Here is a 22,110-nt window from a genome sequence, read left to right on the forward strand (position 1 = left end):
GGTTTGGGCAGAACCAGAGCTCAACTGCCCTCTAAACCCACAGCTCTTTGGCTCCCAATGGCTGTTACTACTCTGTCATTCGCTACATTACGTTCTGCTTTTATTTATTTAGTATACGCTTTCATTTAGTCATTTTCCACAGCGAGCTACAGTTCAGCTAAGGCATGCTTTTTTCACCATCAGTAATGGTCTCCTAGGGCTCGGAACCTTTGACCTCCCTAAACGATGGACAAAGTTGGACAAGGAGCAAAAATGAACTAATGCTAATAAAACAACAATACGGTGAGACCAGCGTGCTAATTTCATACCGGGCAACATCCTGAGCAAATAACTGGGTGGATCAGCACCCTCCCCAAATAGCCACTTGCAGTCTTTTATTTACTGTTGACTACTTACAGTATTGACTGTTACTGTTGTGTCTGTGCTCACCTTGCAGTAGTTCCCCTCCTTGTCAGACACCATCACCATGAAGGCCATGCCAGCCTGTCTGCACTGCTCCAACAGAGCCTCCTGAGACTAGAGAGGGAGAGCAGAGAGAAAACAGAGAGAAGGAGAGCATACAGAAAGAAACAGAGAAGAAGAAAGAGAGAATCACAGTTAGACAGTGGTAGGAAAAACAAATATTACAGACAAATAGTGTAGGGGAAACAGGCAGAGAATAAAAAATAAAAAAGGTCAGACAGAAAAGAGAAGTAAAAAACAACAACAATAAAAAAAAAAACAACTACACATGAATGTCAACAGCAACAGGAGATAAAAAATGTGTTCCAATACTGTGGCCAAGTCTCCCAAACAGTTGGGAGGCCATGAGGATGACCAAACGTTTACTAGACAGACAACTAATAACTCTTCATCATTTACAGCACCCTCAGGTATGGCAAGTGCAATGGACAAACAGAGCTTGGGGTACACAGCTCTACAGGATACACGTTTGAAAATGAACAAACAGCAAAGCAGGTCATTTAATTCTTCAAACCGACGCCTGAACAACATCACCCTGAGGCGGAAATTCCTGGTGCCGACTGGCCATCACCTGGGGGAAAACACACACACACACACACACAGACACACACAGACACACACACACACACACACACACACACACACACACACACACACACACACACACACACACACACACACACACACACACACACACACACACACACACACACACACACACACACACACACACACACACACACATCACCTGTCTGTCTCGGCTGACTGACGGTTGCCTTAATGAGGCCTGTGGGCTCGTGAGCCTTGGCTCTTGGAGCTCTGTCTGACACACACACATACACACGTGAGCACACGCGCACACACACACACACACAGAGTCCATCACTCACCCTCCCCAGCAGAAGCACATAAAGTCACTCTTTCTCCACCACCATGCTCAAATACACACCAACTCAGACGCAAATACACACCCACCGACTCCCCCCTGATCAAACACACATGCGTGTACACTTAAACACATACACACACGCCACCTCAGTGGAACAGCAGAAGCCCTGTGCTCCTGGAACAGGCTCGCTCTGTGGCTGCGTGTGTGTGTGTGTTGTGTGAATGGACAGGTTAAGGCAGGGAGAGGAAGCAAGACTTCTCAGTTGCTTATTTATTTTGTTGCCACAGCTACCTGCTTATTTTGGACTTCATGTAAATGTGTATTCCTGTGTGTGTTTGTGCGTGTGTGTCAGAAGAGAGAGAGAGAGAGAGAGAGAGAGAGAGAGAGAGAGAGAGAGAGAGAGAGAGAGAGAGAGAGAGAGAGAGAGAGAGAGAGAGAGAGAGAGAGAGAGAGAGAGAGAGAGAGAGAGAGAGAGAGGGAGGATAGGAAACCAACTGCAATCTGTTCAAAGACTTAAGAAGGACTTATGCAAGGAGGAGACCTGGTGTGAGCATTTGTGTGCTTGCATGACTTCACTTGTGTTGCGCAATCAGCACCATGGATGCAGAGTGTGTGTGTGTGTGTGTGTGTGTGTGTGTGTGTGTGTGTGTGTGTGTGTGTGCGCACGCGAGTGTGTCTCATTCTGTGCCTTGTTTGTTGTTTGTTTGCTTCTTGCTGTGTGTGCGTGACAGACACTCTGGGCTGACTGCTAGCAGCGGTCACCAACTGCTGAAGAGCTGACACAGATCCTGGATCAGTGGCCGCAGCAGGCCTGACGCGCGGCTGCCCGCTACGCGCTGCCCGGTGCCAGAGGCCTGGCTGGCCGCGCGGAGAGGGAAATGTGTGTGTGGTAGTGATGCGCGGGTGGGCTTTTTTTAAAACCCGCCCCAACCCGACTTTTCAGGAGATCCAAACCGCCCCGCCCAATCCGCAAAAATATGTTCGAATTGTGACCCAAATCCGACCCGACCCGCGGAAAGGAAAAAACGCATTTAACGTCTTTCCTAGCCTAATTAGCCCACATGAGGACAACAGCGGGTTACAATGATCGGTCATTTTGACAATCTGCGCTCCTCCACACCATTCATAATCTGCAGCCTAGACATAGCTAGTGTTAAATCTCATCTTCATAACAAGTTGCCATTCATATTTCCCCTTGCAACTTCATAGGCTAGCCTACTTTTGCGTTTAACACTGCCAAGCATTTAACAAGCACAGCTGTTTATTCGTGTAGCCTATGACAGAAGCGAGGTGTTCTCGCATTGTGCACAACCTTCGATATCCCAGATCATTAGGCTCCATGTCCATAAAGTAGCGAATGCGCGATTGACTTTTTCAGTCAGTCACGCATGGCGCAATTGGGTGCTGAATTTAGGAGAAATTATGTTTTGCGCTCGACCACACCTCCTGTATTGCAGGCGCATCGCCACCTAATATGTCGGAAGTTAACAAGTGAGAAATGTGCATTTTTACTTTTTTGACCCGACCCACCCGCAATATTTAGAAAAAACTATCAGGCCTACCCAAATCCGCCCGACCCGCGGGTAATGGGCTGAACCGCGCATCACTAGTGTGTGGGGAGCGGCCGAGCTCTCGGCTCATAAATTCCTCCGGACCGCCACGGCACCATGTTTGGCTTGGAGAGCAGCGGCCCTGCCAAAACACCCCACCGGCTGCCCAGGTAATGCACTCACCCCTGGCTCGGGTGTGAAGACTGTGTGTGTGTGTGTGTGTGTGTGCATGTGCGTCTCTGAGTAAGAGACTGGTGAGATTAATGTCGGATAAGGAAAGCATATATGGTGTATCTGTGCTTCCAAAAACGTGTGTGTGTGTGCATGTCAGCAGATATATGAGGAATTCTGTGATTCTGTGTTCTCATAGCAGCATGAGGACATTTCTAAGGGTGTGTGTGTGTGTGTGTGTGTGTGTGTGTGTGTGTGTGTGTGTGTGTGTGTGCTTCTATTTTCCTTGTGATAGTATGTGAGAGGGAGTTGCATATGTGTTTTGTGTAGGCAGTGTGTGAGAGAGAAGGGATTTATATGTGTGTGTGTGTGTGTGCTGTGTTTAAGAGAGAAGGTATGAGTGCGTTCTTGCGGAGTGTTTTCATCGGGAAAACACTCCGCAAGAACGCTAGAACACACACACACACACACACACCCCTTCACCTGACCATACAGCCCTCCTTGATCCTTCTCTCCCTCTCCTCCTCTCATATTTCATCTCCTCTCATCTTGTGCCTTGCTTCCTCTCAAGGGGATTCTTTCTCTCTTCCACTTCTTCCCTATCCCTCTCTCTTTCATCTCCCTCACTGTCCCTCTACCTCTCTCTATTATTCTGCTCAGTCTCCATCAGTCTGTGGTCTTTATTCCCATCTCTCTCTCACTCTTTCATTCCTCAAATGTTCATCTCTCTCTCATCATCTCTCTCACCTTCCCCCTGATTCCCCCTCTCCTCAACTACCCACACTGCCCAACTGATAAGCTCCACTGATCCACCATTTTGCCTCTAGCCCTGCTCAGATGGGCAGATTTACTTACATACTTGCATACTTACAAGACAGCTGTACAGCAATATTTGCATAAATGTACCAATGGTGCACAGAACTAAAACATGCTAGAGCAGGCACCTTTTGGGCCATCAAATGTAGCAGATGCTGGACTAAGGCCTCCAATCCCAATCCCATTCATTTCATCTCTACGTCCCTTAAACCCTGTGGACTGACCAGTTAAATGAGCAGTTGACTTTTTCCTCCCTCTGTGCCAGACCGAGCTGGTCTTCCTTCACCCCATCACATGGATTGTTTTGGGCCTCCTTGCCTCCCTGGTCCCATGGTCCCCCTCCATACTTCCATGCCTACCTGTCTAGCTGCCTGCCTGTCTATATGCCTCCATGCCAAGCTGTCTAGCTGCCTGCCTGTCTATATGCCTCCATGCCAAGCTGTCTAGCTGCCTGCCTGTCTGCCTCCATGCCAAGCTGTCTAGCTGCCTGCCTGTCTATATGCCTCCATGCCCAGCTGTCTAGTTGCCTGCCTGTCTGCCTCCATGCCAAGCTGTCTAGCTGCCTGCCTGTCTATATGCCTCCATGCCAAGCTGTCTAGCTGCCTGCCTGTCTATATGCCTCCATGCCAAGCTGTCTAGCTGCCTGCCTGTCTGCCTCCATGCCAAGCTGTCTAGCTGCCTGCCTGTCTATATGCCTCCATGCCAAGCTGTCTAGCTGCCTGCCTGTCTGCCTCCATGCCAAGCTGTCTAGCTGCCTGCCTGTCTATATGCCTCCATGCCAAGCTGTCTAGCTGCCTGCCTGTCTGCCTGCATGTTTACCTGGCTGAGTGTCTGAGCCGTGGCTCCTCTGTAAAAAGGCCCTGATGTGTTGGACATACCACTGCCATGGCATTTGTAATTTAGTCTCCAGCAAATAGAGCAGAGCAGAGAGAGAGAGAGATCGAGAGAGAGACAGAGAGAGCCAAGCCAAGTCTCTCTGTGCTTATCCTGGATCAAGGGAATGGAGTTGGGCAATCTGCAGAGAGCAAGTGCCAGTGAAGGAATAGAGGGGTTGCGGTGTGTGAGAGAGAGAGAGAGAGAGAGATAGATCGAGAGAGAGAGGGAGAAAGAGAACAAGAACGACAGAGTGAGAGAAAGAAATAGTGAGAGAATTGGGGACAGATAGATACAGAATGAGAGGGAAAAGTGAGAAAGAGATAGAGACAGGGGGACAGAAATAGAAAGGAGAGTAAAGAGAGAGCGAGAGGAAGAGTGAATGAAACAGAAAGGGTGAACTGAGAGGATGTGTGAGGATGTGTGTGTGTGTGTGTGTGTCCTGAAGAAAGAGAGAGGGACAGAGAGAGAGGGAGAGGAAAGGAGGGAGAGCGATGGAGACGGAGTTTCAACTGTGGGAAGCAGGAAATCTGATCAGAGGAGGAGAAAAAGGTGAGGCGGGGATGAAAGGCGGATGAAGCCGTGTGATGAGAAAACTGCACCAGTGTGAGCCCAACACTGATTTGGATTAGCTCATGATGAATGGGATGAACACGATCACTTTCACCACTGAGAACAAACAAGTATGGCTGGGAGGGAGAGCGGGAGAGAGAGAGAGAGAAACCTGTGTGTGCGTGTGTATGTGTGTGTGTGTGTGTGTGTGTGTGTGTGTGTGTGTGTGAGAGAGAAATGGACTGAGAAAACGTTGACTTCATGTTTGCAATGCAAAGAAGTATAGTGTATGTATGTGTGTGTATGTGAGAACTAGAGGGGGAGAAAGTGTGTATGGCATATGTGATAGAAAGAAGGATGGTGTGAGTGTGTGTGTGTGTGTGAGAGAGAGAGAGAGAGAGAGAGAAAGAGAGAGAAGTGCAGTGAGGGTCCAGTGATGACGCACAGTTCTTGGGCTGAGATCACTGAGATCAGCCTGTAACATAAACATGAAGAATGTGACAGAGCCATGGCAGCAGTGAGCAGGGACACACACACACACACACACACACACACACACACACACACACACACACACACACACACACACACACACACACACACACACACACACACACACACACACACACACACACACACACACACACACACACACACACACACACACACACACACACACACACACACACACACACACACACACACACACACACACAGCTAGCTGGACTATCGCACCAAATGCACACAGACAGATTAAACATATAACTTCTCCATTGTGCACTCTCTCTCCATGCAGACATTCAACACAAACCTGTAAAATGACACTTATGCACACACATCTTGACGTCCTGAGATTAAATACACATCACATCTCACACACACACATATACACACACACACCTCAAAATACACTAAATGAATGTGAGAAGTGCAGCAGTCCCCCCTGTAGTAGAGCAGCACAAGTGAAAGCCCAGTGGGCCAGTCCCAGATGAGCGCTCAACACCCCCACACGTCAGTAGAGTACAGGAGCCCAGTGCTTAGGCCACACAGCAATGGCACATACTGTACTGTACGCTCACAGTGGACCTCTCCAGTCACCTTGACCAAGAGCCCTGCCATGCACACACAGTCTTGTACAGATGGACTGAATCACAATTCTACGCAGAGCCTCACAAACCAATACCGCACCGTTACATGCGTCCTGACTATTGAAAAGCCTTCCTTGTCTCATCATAAAGCTATGGAAAAATCAACAGTGCTGTTGCTGTTAGGGACAAAACGCTCACAGTGCTGCCACCTTTTGGTAGGGCACAGTAATATCTTGTGCAAGCTGTTGCTGTAGCACAAGACCCATGGCCCACAAGACTGAGTACATGCTCCCGACACCCCAGGAGCCTGTGTGGAGTGGAACTTTCTTCCGTCAGTGAAATGGTCCGTAGCAGTCAATTCTTTGGCGGCTGACGTGAAACTTTAGCACGTGGACTATGGGAAATAATTTCCATATGTATGCTTCCATTTTTCATAATAGTTGTACTCAAAATGCACTACAAACACATTTTATCCTGTTGATTGACAACTGTTCCCAACCCCCAGCATTCCCCTACCTCTCACACACAGACACATACACACACACACACACACACACACATTACCGGAAGAGCACTGACCTGAGAGATGTCATAGACCATGTCAGCAGACACGCCAGCCGTCCACAGCTTCTGGGTAACGTTGATGGCCCGAGCCATTGAGGTGTGACCCACAGGAACCACCAACACATCACAGGAGCTTACCTGGGGCTGAGGAGGGATAGAGAGAGAGAGAGAGAGAGAGAGAGGGAGGGGTAAAGTATAAAGAGAAAGAAAAGAAGGGAGAAAGGAAGTAAGACGGAGAGAGAGAGAACAGAAACATAAACAGGAGATCTGACAGGGCAAGCCAATTAAAGGCACAGTAGGAAGACAAGGGTGAAGGTCACCATCACTCTAAAACACACACATGCACACACACATTAGGGCTGCTCCATCATGGTGAAAATCATTATCACCATTATTTTGTTCAATATTGAGATCACTATTATTGAACACAATTACTCCATTATCAGAACTTGCACAACTTTAAATTGAATAAATATAATACAAATCAAAAAACATGAAAAGAGATTATGCAAACAACAAATCAAGATAGGAGAAATCATTGTTTGAAATAATTAATATTTTGTTACATTAGGTTTCAATTACAATATGCTCTTTTCATAATCGATTCATTGGATTAATGACATGGCCCTAACTTGCATGCTGTCATACTGATACACACTGCCCCTCGAAATTGAATAAAGAATGCCAATTTTGTTTCACACATAACTGCATAACTATGGCAAAAATGTGTTCTTGCAAAATCATTTGACAGCAGAGGAAATCTATACAGCCTGACCATCCTCAATTTGACCAAGACATTCAAACCAGAAAAATCCAACCCCAGCAGATATCAGCTACACCACCATAAACTCAGAAAGCAGCAATAACAGTTCACTTAGACTTTTCACTATCTCTGCAAACTCAATTTAAAACAGCAAAGTAATGCTAGCTTGCATACAGAAAGCAACAGATGTGAAACTGAAAATAACAAATTCAATGTCTATTGAAATTAGAATAGCTCTCTGTGTCTGCAATACCATTCCACAGCATCCACTCAAACGTTAACAGCAAGCCCAGCATAGCACAGCAGTGGTCTAAAAAACACATTATCAGCCGCAATCTCTTCCAGGAACACACGTACAGCTCTTTTTAGCCAACTCATGAATCATTCATTGTTCAAGCAACCCTAAAAAAGAAGTGGGGGCAAAGACGAAAACCAAAAAAGTCTGTTTGACCCACCGGCTCCTCCATAGAGGCCACAGCGCCACAGATCTTATCCAGCGCCACGCTCACCCCGACTGCTGAGGGTGTGGGGCCTGGTCCCACCGGCCCGCGGAACTCCGAGATCTACACACAGGACAACAGGGTGGAAAAAAACAGCAGGGAAGAAAGTCAAACACACAGAACATCTGAAACAGCAGATGTTGACATGGATTGAATGCCATGCCACATTAGTTGCTGGTCCAACTGGATCAACTTTAGTTTCAGCTAAAGTTTTATGGGGAGATATTTTATGGTCTGCGTGTCAGTCATCAATCCACATCTAAAGTGACACAATAGTTTCCCACCAAAGGACACTGCTCTTTCCCCTTTTACGCCCACTCTAGCAAGACCTATGGCTCAGTTCTCACACATCCATGTACCAGTTAGGATAGTCATAACATATTCACTGTATCTCTAGCCAGGCTCTAAAGAGATGACAAACTGAAAACATTTTGATCATCATAGGTGATTAAGAAATGTCTGAGACCCCAAATCTTGACCTGGCACAATTATCTGTAACCAGCACAGAACCAGCACAGTGTAAGAGCTAAATCCATTTTGGAGTCACTCAGGATTCATCTGATGGACTAAACCCTGTCCAAGTCCAGGCCTGAACACCATGCCCTGTAGTCTAGGACAGGTTGGGCATTGGTCATACCAGGTGGTCGTAGCGGCCACCTGCGGCGAGGATGTCGGGCACGGTGCGTCTGCGCTTCCTGACGAAGGCCACAAACTGGAAGATGACGCCCCTGTGATTCTGGATCTTATAGACAAGGCCCAGGTTCACCATCACCTGAGGAAAAAGAGACAGAGACGGCTGCTGAGTTCTAACTTAACTCACTTTCATGTATCTACACAGAACCATTAACAATTTACATTGTCTCAAGGTGTCAGTTCAAGGTTTAAGTTAAAGGTGAGTCCATGCCAGATCGGAGAGTAAGTTTGATTGTCCTATAACATGGTTATTACACATTCCTAACCTCTTCTGCATGTAAACTTATGAGTTAAGCTATATGTTTACTTTATGCTGATCTGACATTTAAGTGCATATCAAGTTGAACATTGTGGTCTCTCTGCCACACAGTTCTTACTTCTTAGATACACTAACTTATTTTCAAACAAATTTAAATCTCAGTTTATGACTGTATATTACTGTTTCCTACAACTTGAAGTCTACGGTGCCTATGAGGAGTTAAGAGGGTGACTCCACTGTGTAACATGTCGTGTTGTGTCTAATCTAATCTAATCTAATCTGATCTAACATGATGCCGTTTTTTTTACAATATCTGGCTGATATGTGGTCTGAGGTCTGGCATGTTTATGTTTACTGCCAGACATTACAAGCTAAATCACCATAATGTGAGTGGTCACAAAAAAACAATAACTTTAACTTTGTATATAACAGTCTACTGCTATGCAATCGCTCAACCTCTAATGAGGCTGTACCTGCAGCTTGATGCCCAGCTTCCTGAGCAGGCTGGTGAGTTCCTCCAGCTCCTTGACGCCCTGCTTGACCAGCTGGGTGACGGCCGTCTTCTGCTTGGTCAGGAAGTCCAGCGAGGGCACCAGGTCTTGCAGCTCACCCTTCTGCTCAATGAACTTGTACAGAGTCTGCAGCTGATGTGACAGGACACAAGTCTATTGATTAGATCTTAGATACATACATACTGTATACTGTAGACACACACTGCCTGGCCAAAAAACAGGTCACACACTGTAATATTTTGTTGGAGCGCCTTCAGCTTTGATTACAGCATGCATTGCGCAAAGTCCACTCCAGCACATCCCAGATTCTCAACGGGGGTTAAGGTCTGGACTCTGTGTCTGGTGATGTCTTACGCTCCCTGAACCACCAATTTGAACCCGATGAATCCTGGCATTGTCATCTTGGAATATGCCCGTGCCAAAAATTCATTGATGGAATAACCTGGTCATTCAGTATATCCAGATAGTCAACTGACTGACCTCATTCTTTGGGCACGTAACGTTGCTGAATTTAGACTTAAATCCAGGTGGTGACCTTATTTTTGGCTGGGCAGTTTACACACACACACACACACACACACACACACACACACACACACACACACACACACACACACACACACACACACACACACACACACACACACACACACACACACACACACACACACACACACACACACACACACACACAGTAATGATTGTACTAGATGTTCCAATTAGTTAGTCCAATTAGTCTTGTAAAAGCGAGGGTAAGAGCAGGACATCTTTTGAAAGGAAACCACTAGATGATTTTTAAGATACATCATTAACAGGTAATTACACTAACTGCAATCATAGAGAATAGATTAAATTCCAAGTATTTTCAGACCCATGCAAATGCCTCTCTGTTAAGATGATCTCCCTCAACACAGAAATAACCAGGAAGGACTGGACCACAGCTCCAAATATTTACGGGAGACAAATCTACACCTGGGGGCCTGTTTCATTCATGAATCAACCCTTCTCAGATCCAACTTCATTCAGGGATATTAACCAAAACCTCATTGCCGTTTTTCCCCTTCTCTCTGGAAACCTATTTTGAGCTGAACCCTGCCAACCCAGGGGATGCTCCAGCTGAAGCGGCTGCCTCCAGCCCAGCAGGCTCGGTGGCACAGGAAGGGGACTCCAGCTGTTACTGGACAGCTCTCATTTCACATGCAGGACCTGCTCCCCAGGTCTGGATGAGCCCGCAGCTCACATAAAGGCGGCCATCATCCACATGGTGATTTCACTGGGCTTGGCCTATACACGTAGCCCTTTCCTGGGGAAGACATTAGGCCGTAATGTGTCCAGGGGAGAGGGAGTGTGGAGCTAACCAAACCTGGAGCAGGAAGAGAGGGGACTCACGCTGTTGTTGGACAGGGATAAGTTAAAGAACTTGGCCTCCACTTCTCGCTTTGTGAGCTTTTCACCCTGGAACACAAAAAGTGTAAGTGTATTAGTGTGTGTGTGTGTGTGTGTGTGTGTGTGTCTGTGTGTGTCTGTGTGTGTCTGTGTGTGTCTGTGTGTGTGAGAGAGATGGTGACTCAAATGGCAATCCTTGCCAGACAGTACTCATTGTTCATGCAAAGTTAAAACAGAAAAAAGATGTAACCAAACATTTGATAAGGTTCCACACAGCTGAGAGTAAGAAACTGGAAGGCTGTTTTTCCCTTCCAACACAAGACTCCACCCGTCTGCCCAACTCCTACTCTCAGATGACTCCCTTTGATTATCCCTAAATAGATCCAGCACTCTCTGGTAACACAGCAGAACCAGCATCAGGAGCACTGACAGGAACGGATGATTCAGCTAACTGATTAGAATGGCCTATTAGCCAACTAGCGTCTCATCAGCACGCCCTCATTTCCTGTGCTGCCTTCATTCTCAGGGCTGACGACTCTTCAGGATTATGCTGCATTCAGAGTGAACATTCTAAAAAAACTTCTAAATAACTTCAAAAAACTAAGCCTTCGCTGATCCCGAGGTTGGGATTTGTTAAAATTTGTGAAATGTAATCAAAATAAATTTGAGAAGTTATGGCATCATTCATTAAAACAGTAACTCTGTTTTGAGTGACCTCATTCATAAGTCTCTCTGGATAAAAGGAACTTGTGAAAGAAGAAATGAGTATGTATGTCCACTTGATCAATCCTTCAGCACATACAGCCTGTGGTGTGGCTCTCACCATGGAGTCACACAGGATGTTGGCTGCCTGCATGAGTTTGTCCTCCGGCACACCGCTGTGCAGCAGAATGGCCCTCAGCAGGCTGGTGTGGTTCAAGTAGACGGTGTAGTTCCTCTCCTGGACACAGACAAAGACACACACACACACACACACACACACACATAGTTAGTGTGCACATGAATGAGTTAGTGTGCCATATCCCAGAACACTAATAGGAATCAGGACAGGTGTCAGATAGAGGTAAAGTGAGCGGCAATCATTTCAAACACTATATAATGCTCACACATCACATGCATGCTCTACCAGTACAGGAGGAAGAGCAAAGGCAGAGTGGTGCAGCATGTACAACATTTCTTATTTTTGGAAAAAAGAACAGAAAAAATACACTCTGCGCACACAAACATGTAAACACTGAGGACAATGCAGAATGATTACAATCAGCCCACACACATACAAGAGAAAAGGGTCCAGCTTTGAAATGGTGCTGCCAAACAATTCGCTGTCATGATTCATTGTGGCCTATGCTGCCCTGTCCAGTTATTCAGAGTGACTCAAAACTTCTGAGCTGAATTATCAGTGTGCTGTGTCTGCTGTGTGTGTGTGTGTGTGTGTGTGTGTGTGTGTGTGTGTGTGTGTGTATGTGTGTGTTGTGTGTGTGTGTGTGTATGTGTATGTGTGTGTGTGTGTGTGTGTGTGTGTGTGTGTGTGTGTGTGTGTGTGTGTGTGTGTGTGTGTGTGTGTGTGTGTGTGTGTGCATGGTTGTCTATTCGTATACACTGTGTGAATGTGTCTTTATGTATATGCATGTATGTGCGTATCCTCATCTGTGTGTGTGTGTGTGTGTGTGTGTGTGTGTGTGTGTGTGTAACTCCTAGCCCCAGGGCAGTGCTGTGGAACAGACTCTCCATCTCTCTGATGTTGGATACTCGGAGTCTCTAAGGGTTTAGTGAGGTGAAGCGTTGCCAGGTCCCCGCCACAAACAGACTCAAAACAGTTCATCATAAGTTCTAACAAAATCAGGTCAAACAATGACCTGACAACCCTAGTCAGTGTCTCCAAGATACAACAGCTGGGGTGTGTAACAAAAGGGTTTACGTGTGTCCGTTTACAAGTGAACCAAAGTGATATTTGCCATAGCATGGTCAAAGAAGATTACCACTGTTGATGGATTTACTCAACCGGTCTACAACTTCACCAACCAGAACATCTACTGAGCCATACCGCATTAAGTCAAAGTGTGGAAGTTGAAGCTTTCTTACTAAAAGTACTTCAGTGTAATCGGATGAAAACAGACGACCTGACGTAATATCCTGATACAAGTCAACAGCAGTGGTGAAAGAAAAACAATATATAGATATAGGTATCCCCACCAGTCTCTTTCTCTTCTCTCTAGACATTGTCTTTCTCTCTCCCTCACACACACACACTCACACACACACATAATGAGGCATAGAGCACCTGTCTGACACATAAAGGCCTAATGACACTGGTGAACGCATCCAGCTGTACAGGTGCAATCCAGCTGTTCAAACATCCTGAGCTGTGAACTGGTGACACAGGAAATGGCCGTGCCGGGCGGCTCTCTCTGGAAGGCTGGTCAGCCAGTGGAGCTAATGGCTGCAGGTCAACTCCTGCACCCTCAGTGGGAGCTGTGCATACACTGGGCTCTCGTTTAAGGAGGGTGAACCCCTGACACCAGTGGCTTGTTTCAATCTGGAGAATGTTCACTGTGAACTACCTCCTTGGATCATTTGCTTGTCTTCACAACGTCTTCTCAACGTCCCCCGCAAACTCAAGGCAAACGAAAAAAAAGGTTTGGTGGCTAATATGGAGGCACCTCAATTGCTGTTCCAATGAGTACCAACAAGGTGTTAAGGGCAGAGGGCAAAACAGAATACAGCAGAACCAACTAGTTAATGGCAAACAGACAGACACATACACCAACACACACACATGCACACACGTGCACTAACAGACGCACAGAGAGACAGAGACAGAGATAGAGAACCTGGCACACACAAGAGCACACACGGACAGATGCAGCATGCACTAACCTGCAGAGCACTGAACTCCTGGATGATCTCCGAGATGGTGTAGATGGTCTCTGCGTCAGGCAGCAGGGTGTTGGTGATGGGGCTCACGATGTCCAAGGCGCACTCCAGCATCTCCCGAGGGTGCGAGCGGTCCAGCTTCCGCGGCCGAAACACACGCTCTATGCTGTACCTGTCAGGGAGAAACAAGCAGACAGATAAGAAGAGCAGCACTGGGAGCCCAATTGTCCCTGGATGGGGCACAAACAACCACAACACTACAACAACACCGCTGCCAAGTGTGGTTTACTTTTAAACACATTGTTTATTAGGCTATTCTTGGATCCTGTGTTCTACTTCAGAAAAATATAGAAGGGCACTGAAATCTGAGCAAGAGCTTCAGTAATTACCTTTTTAAGTGTGAAATGTTGTTTCGAGCAATGAATCTTGCGAAAGCCAACTGCAACACAACGTCATGGACAACATCAAACAGAGAGAGAAAGAGAAAGAAAGAGAGAGAGTGAGACAGAGAAAGAGAGTGAGAGAGAGAAAGAGAGAGAAAAAGAGCAAGCACACAATTAAGAGTGAGTAATACAACTGTGGAGACACCAGTCAGTGATGCAGAGATCAATGGCCGATGGCTTTTCATGCTTTAATGAGCTACAGGACTGAGAGAGGAGGGGGCTGGGACATGGAGGGGATGCTACAGATGCTACAGCTGCCAAGTTAGTGCAGTGGCATTCACTTCCCGACTGCTGTCTTATCGTCTGTCCGCTCATTGAAATGGAATTCAATTTCTCACACGCTAGTGTAAATGTAGGGGGATGAACTTTGTGCGTTAGTGCAGTGTCATTAACTTCTTCACTGCTGTGTTAATGTAAGTCATGTCATTTCATTGGAATTAACTTCCTATTTGCTGTATCTGTGTAACTGTGTTAACTTCCTGTCTGTTGTGTCTGTATAGCTGTGTTCACTTCCTGTTCACCGTTTTTGTTTAACTGCACTGATTAGAAATGAACATGGTTACTGACTACATAGATCATTATCATGGATCATTATGATGTTGATATAATAAACCATGGTTGGCATACATTCAACAGATCTTTGTGTCATCTGTTTACACTACATCATTAAATAGCAGAATAATACGTTTACAGAACCATTCTTGGAGAAATCACATATAAGAAGGTATCCCTTTGAATGTTGAACAAGTTTACTGCAGGCACATTGCTCCCATGAGGTCTTAAGGTCATGTGACATGGTGACATCACAGTAACTTTGACCAAGTCGAACAACATTTCTAACCAGCATGCATTGTGTTCAACCCAGCACATATCACTTTAAAGGGATATTCCGCCATTTTTGGAAATACGCTCATTTTCCACCTCCCCTCGAGCAAAACAATCGATATTTACCTTGTTCTCGTTCATCCAGCCATTCTGTGAGTCTGGCGATACAACTTTTAGCTTCAGCCTAGCATAGATCATTGAATCGGATTAGACCATTAGCTTCTCGCCTGCTAGCTTCATGTTTAAAAGTGACTAAGATTTCTGGTAATTTTCTCATTTAAAACGTGTCTCCTCTCAAGTTAGAAAGTGCAATAAGACCAACTGAAAATGAAACCTGGCGTTTTTCTAGGCTGATTTGACATGGAACTACACTCTCATCTGGCTTAATAATTGAGGCAACTTGCAAACGTACCATAGGCGCAGTGATATCGTACGAAGCATCTGAAAATAGTCCCCATAGACAACAAGCAGTAGTAGTGCCAGTAGTGTGCAAGTTGCCTTGATTATTACGCCAGATGAGAGTGTAGTTCCATGTCAAATCAGCCTAGAAAAACGCCAGGTTTCATTTTCAGTTGGTCTTATTGCACTTTCTAACTTGAGAGGAGACACGTTTTAAATGAGAAAATTACCAGAAATCTTAGTCACTTTTAAACATGAAGCTAGCAGGCGAGAAGCTAATGGTCTAATCCAATTCAATGATCTATGCTAGGCTGAAGCTAAAAGTTGTATCGCCAGACTCACAGACTGGCTGGATGAACGGGAACAAGGTAAATATTGATTGTTTTGCTCGAGGGGAGGTGGAAAATGAGCGTATTTCCAAAAATGGCGGAATATCCCTTTAAGTGTTGAATCTGCCAAGTAAGTCCTGTGTGTTCATCTTTTGTCTGTTTGGTCTGCGTAACTGTTCACCTCCTGTCTGTCATACACACCCGCAAGTCATAGGGCAGGGTGACCAGCATGCCACTGTGGTCCATGAAGCAGGCCAGCTCACAGCCCTCATACAACGTCCGGTTCCTAGGCAACAGCAGTGGCGTCTGGAGCCGCACCGCACCTGTGTGTGTGTGTGTGTGTGGGGGGGGGGTGGGGGGTGTTGGGGTTTGGGGAGTCACACGCACACAAAGTTTAAATAACACATCAGGAACAGCACACCACAGAACACAAAGGGCTGTATGTTAACGAAAACACAAGGAAATCAAAGCTACCATACATTAAGTTACATACAACTGGAGGCTACATCCATATGTCCACATATGCATAACAAACTGAGACTACTATGCACTATACACAGCCTTCAAGTGTATAGCCACACACATCAATGCAATGTTAAGCAATACAAAAAATGCATTGTGTTTAAGCCTGAGGAAGAGCGTACTGCTCGAAACGTTGCTTCAATAAACAATCACTGGGAGCTATACTGGTGTGCGGACTTTTTATCCTTTTTATCCTTTTTGTATGGCCTCTTCTGAAGTTCCGGCACCCAGGTTGAATAGGATGTGCGTGGATTGTCTACTTTTTAAGCAATACAAGCACAGCTTGAGGCCTGATGGACAGGCATTCATCAGTGCAATGACACCTCACAAGAGCCGCCTTGGGTCAAAGCAAACAAAGGGCTGTTGGAGACATACCCACTCTAAACCCATCCTATCCTATCCTACAGGCTCAGAGTGGGACTGTGGGAGTGCCAACCAAACGCATGCCCCATATTGGTTCCATATTGGTTCATGAAAGGAAAACAAAATAAAGGAACAACACCACAGCTTTTATTCCACTGGATAAATAAAGGCATGTGTGGCAAGCTAACACAAGATGTCCCCAGCGCAGTCTCCATCCCTCTTCATCCCCAACACACTCTCTCTCTCTCTCTCTCATGCTCAGCCTAACTTTTCTCTTTCTCCTAATCCCATTTTCTCACACCCCCCCCTTCAGTTCCTCCCTCTCTTATGTTCACATTTCCTCTCTCTCTCTCACTCTTTATCCCTTTCTCTCTCTCTCGCTCTCTCTGTATCCCTCTTTATGATGGGCGGTTGTGGCTTGCCCTCCATACAGTCTCCATCCACACACAAGCCTGCACACAGCTGGCAGGCCCCCATCTATAATCATGACAGTGGCGCCCCAACCAGAAAACCCACTTCCCCCGAGTCGGCTTTCAGGGTTAATATTTCTGTCTCGGCTTAGTTTCGTGTTCGTGTGGCCCGAGACACCAATGGCACGACCCAGGAGAGAAAAGCAGTCGGTGTGTGACTAAGACTGAGCTAGCGGAGGTGGAGGTAGTGGCGCTGGTGTTTTTAAGAGGGCGCCCTGGGAAAAGGGGCTCCGAGTGTTTCAAACATGAGTGGATTTCCTGGAGTGCTGGCTCGCACGCCGCGGCGTGACTCACCGTGCTTTCTGAAGATCCTGGTGATTGTTTCGTACACATACTGTTGCAGTTTGGCGCTGTTGAAATTAAAACTGCCCTGGAGCGAGAAAAAAACCAGAAGGAAGGATAGAGGGAGGGAGGGAGGGAGGGAGAGAGAGGGTTAGACACACAGAGAGCCATTGATGAGGCGCAAACACAGCCAGCATTATGCATCCCAGATGAAGAGAGCACAAGACAGCCTTGCATGAAGCTCTGCAGCGCCACCTACAGGTTATGAATGTGGGTCAAAAAAACACCAAACCCTGGGAAATGTGTTCTTCTGAGAGATTAGTCCATGTGTATAAACTAAAGAGTGAGCACTGTGCTAAACAGGACCTAGAGTAAGACCAGACTATTGGAACTGAGCCTGTGAAAACAGAATGAGCTACCGGTGTGACAAGAGATCTAGAAATCTCAACAGCATAATGTTTACATTTTGGGTTGGTTTCCCATAGATGGATTAAGCCTAGTCCTAGTCCTAAAACTGAAACGATCTTTTCGTCCAGGAAGAGGGATTAATCCAAGTATGGGAAACTGGCCCACAAAAGACCTTGCTGAGAGTTGCTGACCGTCAAAAAAGCCATGCAAGCCAAGCCAAGCCAATCCTATCACATGGTAGAAATTGAATGGAAATGGGAGCTTTTTTTCACCTCCACTCACTCAAATTCAGTTGTTGCAACTGACAGCAGAAAACAAATGGCTATTCTAAAAATGCAAGCCACTCGAAGTTCAAAATCATGAGGTTGTGTCTTTTTTTTCAGCAATGGGTTGTATCTGACATAGATGCTGTATGTGGGAACTGAGAAGTTCCCATATATCACAGTAAGGTGAAGGTGGGGACAGAGAAATTCAGAAGTTATGCACTTTCCTATCTACATTCTCCTCTAGAAAGCAGTCATAACTCTGGGTACTCTCAGCTGTTTGGGGGGTCTCACTATCATTGCAAACAATTGTGGAGGTAGCGAGGTGAGCCCATACGGTCAATCAGGATTCATTATTTGGATCACTGGCCTGCTGGGTTGTGGGAAAGTCTCACCCTGGAAAGCCTGTGAGAGTTAGGCCAACACTGCCAGTAAATCCTGTAATACATTACAACACCACTAATGGACCCCTCTCTGCTATTCACTCTCTCTGACCTTCACATGTTTTAGCAAAGCCTCTCTACGCCTTCTATTTAAATGTGAGAAGACACTGAATCCCAATGAATGAATGTATCAATGAATGAATTGCATGGATAATCATCTCTTCATTACATGCTAAATGGCCCCATGTGAATGAGCAGGGGCCGGCAGCTACCTTGTGGATGTCGATGTCGTAGGTGTAGTCCATGACGAGCGAGGTGCTCTGGGAGAAGAGCTGGCTGACCATGGTGCGGTAGGCCTTGCCGTTGACGTTGGCCATGGTGTGCTGCAGCACCTCGTGCAGCTCCGACTCCTCCAGCTGGGCCGGCGGCAGCAGCTCGCTCTTCAGCAGCTCCTGAGCGGTGGGCCGCAGCGCCGGGTCGTGACTCAGCAGCCAGCCAATCACCTTCCTCTGCAGGGACAGCGCCCAAGCACAACGCAAACAGGTGTCATATTCTAGAACAACGCCGTCGATCAGATCTAGGTGAGAGATCTGGTGCTTAAGGATACAGTGGTGCTACAAGGGGATTGGTGTGTGGGTGTGGGGTGACTGGAGTGTGGGTCTGGGAGAAGCTAGTCATAGTCTTCATGGTGTAGTAAACTCAATACATCTATGGAACACATAAAGATGTTACACTTTAGCATAAATACGTTTACGACGAAGTTTCAAGCAAGACTCAAAACCTCACCTGAGTTCCACTCTCATATTCCACAAAGTCCTCTGGAAACTCAACAGACTCCTAGGAAAAGCAAACAAAACAGTGGTCAACTGTGATGGCCCCTGCATAACCCCTGCTATTTAAGAAACAGCTCCAGTCATCCATCAGAGTGCTCCATCAGTAGACGCCTGAGGTCTGAGAGGCTCCAGAGTGGCCTGTCCAACTCAGCCATGCACCATTCAGAGGAGTGTCATATGACATGGTATACATACAGTATGTGTACAGCATCTCTTTACTTTATTTTCACTGCTCTTTGGTTTGTTTGCTATGCTGTGCTGCGCAAGAGTGTTGTTACAAAGGAAAGTGATACTGTAGCAGTGCAGTGGCTTTGTGTGTGTGTGTGTGTGTGTGCGTGTGTGTACTGCAGTTACTGTGTAAGATTCATTCTGAGGCTGTGTGTGTGTGTGTGTGTGTGTGTGTGTGTGTGAGCGTGTGTGTGAGCGTGAGCGTGTGTGTGTGTAATCTCACCATTCTCAGCAAGCTCAAGACTGAGATCCGCTCTGAAGCTGTGGTCATGGGTCTATAGGACATCTCAAATAGGATAATCCCAAGGCTGAAGAGATCAACTTTCTGTGGTGAGAGGCACGCGCACACAGACAGACAGAGACAAACAGGCAGGCAGGCAGACAGAGAGAGAAACCTCAATACCTCTTCATAATAAAATCAAAACATATATATTTTTCCACAGGCTCCCGGCAGGAGCAGACCTCTTTCTGCGATTCGGACATCTTTAACGTTCCTCCCGACCACATCTGCCCACATAAAACCATCATGGGCCAAACAATGACCCTCTCCCAACCACAGCAGGATGGAAACCCATTTACACCACACTGTACAGGGGCCCTTGTGGTGAGGAAGTCATTGGGTCTGTCAGCGAAAAGGTTTCTGCCTTAGCATTGCGTATAACCCTCCCCCATCCCCCCAAATGAATACCTCATTTTAGAGTTGTTTCTTAAGTAGCGTAACATTTAACCCCCCTGTGTTTCTTACCTGGTTGTATGTGGCCTTCGTGTTGCCCTGCACTTCTGGGCTGACGTATAAGGCAGTGCCAACCATGCCAGTCAGGTTCCCTGTTCCAGGGAGGAGGAAAGGTGTTTTTCAGTGATGACACAGGCTTTTCAGAGGCTTCATTTTTCCCCCTTACTGGGTATTTGGAGTTACATTGTATGCCGTTTGACAGACACAAACAAAAACAAACAGAAGGTGCCATCTTGCCGGTGGTCTCTGAGCTTAGCAGTTGGTGATAACTCTTCAACTGAGTATGATCCTGAGATGAACTCACTCTTCAAACATAAAAGATTAAAATGCTACATTATGTTCTATATACCCTGGGTATCCATGACGATATGTGGTTGCATTTACCACTCTGACTTCTGTGTGGCCTTTTGATCTAAAATAGTCAGGGCTTTGGTCTACATAAATGGCTATTTATTTTGAGCTGTGTGATCGTAGTGTGACCTTGCAACTCACTGGTTTTGAATGCATCCTGTATGTGGAAAAGCAAACAAGAGCACTCCAACAAGAGTAAACAAGAGTAAACAGTAAGAGTTTCCTTTATTTGTATTATGCCTTATCATTTTGATGAGGTAGATAGAAGTAACAGACACAGTGTTATCACTACAGTTGAGCATATGCTCTGACTGATGTGATCTTGTTGGCGTCTCAGTCAAGCTGCAGGTTCTGCACCCCTGGAGAGCCGAGTTTGAGGACGGGTGGAGTGACTACTCTCTCCATGCACTACATAGCTCATAACATAAATAAACATGCAGCCTGCTTGTGTTTTTACCCAACTCAGATTAGACAACCAAACAGACGACTAAAATAAGGAGAACATTGTTTTGTCCTTTGTGTGAGTCCACAAATTCCTTCTAACAATCATCTGTCTCACTACAGAGCTCAATTTTGCAATTTACTCTAAAAACCCATCAAGTTCTCCCTTAAGGATGTTTTCTAAAGAGAAGGCTCAGGTCAGATCCAAACACATGACAGTGTGCCAGCAAAGCCTGTACAGCAGTGAAAACTTCCAGAACCTTCTGGAGCGAGCCGAGTAGGCATCTGGCACTGACTCACCTGTAGCGTCTGGCTTCAGAGCCAGACCTGAGCCCTCCTCCACCTCCAGCTTGCCAGCAGCCTAGAGACACAAAACACAAGGCATGTGAGTGCTTTACACCCTCTCTCTAACATGATAATACAACCAAGACTGAGACACAAAACACAGGGCATCGGAGAGCTTTACACTCTCTTTCTCGAACATGATAATACGACCAAGACTGAGAGCTTGAGCAAATCAGAAATGTGATTTAAATTTTTTGAAAACAAAGACAGATAACTTGGCTGAGTTATTTTTCCATCAGTCAGATGGATAATGATACTGCATTACTGACAGCACACAAGCAACTTTAAAGCTGTCAAACATATAAAAATGTATCAACCTTCTGAAAGGTTAGCTTCACAATTCTGATCAAAGCTTGTTAATATTTTAGCTCAATAGCTAATCAAATGATACCTCTTCCTTCAGTAGATCTAAAGCAGTGTGGCCATTGGCTGGTACTGTTTAGGATTCTGTCATAGCCACTATGTCTGAGTCTCATTTACAGATCCAGAACTGAGTACCAACACCAGCACCGGAGAAGCAAAGAGCAATGCACTGAATTG

The 22,110-nt window shown here is 46.1% G+C and overlaps 1 protein-coding gene across 1 annotated transcript in view; it reads right to left on the minus strand.

Annotated features, from left to right (window-relative positions):
• The window catches only part of eif2ak4 (eukaryotic translation initiation factor 2 alpha kinase 4), a 44,412-nt gene that overhangs the window by 10,124 nt on the left and 12,178 nt on the right, over nucleotides 1-22,110 (minus strand). Inside the window, exons 17-32 of the mRNA XM_062522445.1 lie at nucleotides 21,526-21,586; nucleotides 20,446-20,525; nucleotides 19,924-20,025; nucleotides 19,426-19,476; nucleotides 18,912-19,148; nucleotides 17,598-17,673; nucleotides 16,150-16,271; nucleotides 14,342-14,391; nucleotides 13,956-14,124; nucleotides 11,902-12,018; nucleotides 11,082-11,147; nucleotides 9,654-9,824; nucleotides 8,866-9,000; nucleotides 8,184-8,291; nucleotides 6,981-7,109; nucleotides 430-516 (exon numbers count right to left, since the gene is read on the minus strand). Of these exons, the coding sequence (XP_062378429.1) occupies nucleotides 430-516; nucleotides 6,981-7,109; nucleotides 8,184-8,291; nucleotides 8,866-9,000; nucleotides 9,654-9,824; nucleotides 11,082-11,147; nucleotides 11,902-12,018; nucleotides 13,956-14,124; nucleotides 14,342-14,391; nucleotides 16,150-16,271; nucleotides 17,598-17,673; nucleotides 18,912-19,148; nucleotides 19,426-19,476; nucleotides 19,924-20,025; nucleotides 20,446-20,525; nucleotides 21,526-21,586 (1,761 nt within the window). The remainder of the gene's footprint in view (nucleotides 1-429; nucleotides 517-6,980; nucleotides 7,110-8,183; nucleotides 8,292-8,865; nucleotides 9,001-9,653; nucleotides 9,825-11,081; nucleotides 11,148-11,901; nucleotides 12,019-13,955; nucleotides 14,125-14,341; nucleotides 14,392-16,149; nucleotides 16,272-17,597; nucleotides 17,674-18,911; nucleotides 19,149-19,425; nucleotides 19,477-19,923; nucleotides 20,026-20,445; nucleotides 20,526-21,525; nucleotides 21,587-22,110) is intronic.

The sequence above is a fragment of the Sardina pilchardus genome, chromosome 20, assembly GCF_963854185.1.
Source record: "Sardina pilchardus chromosome 20, fSarPil1.1, whole genome shotgun sequence".
Lineage (NCBI taxonomy): Eukaryota > Metazoa > Chordata > Actinopteri > Clupeiformes > Clupeidae > Sardina > Sardina pilchardus.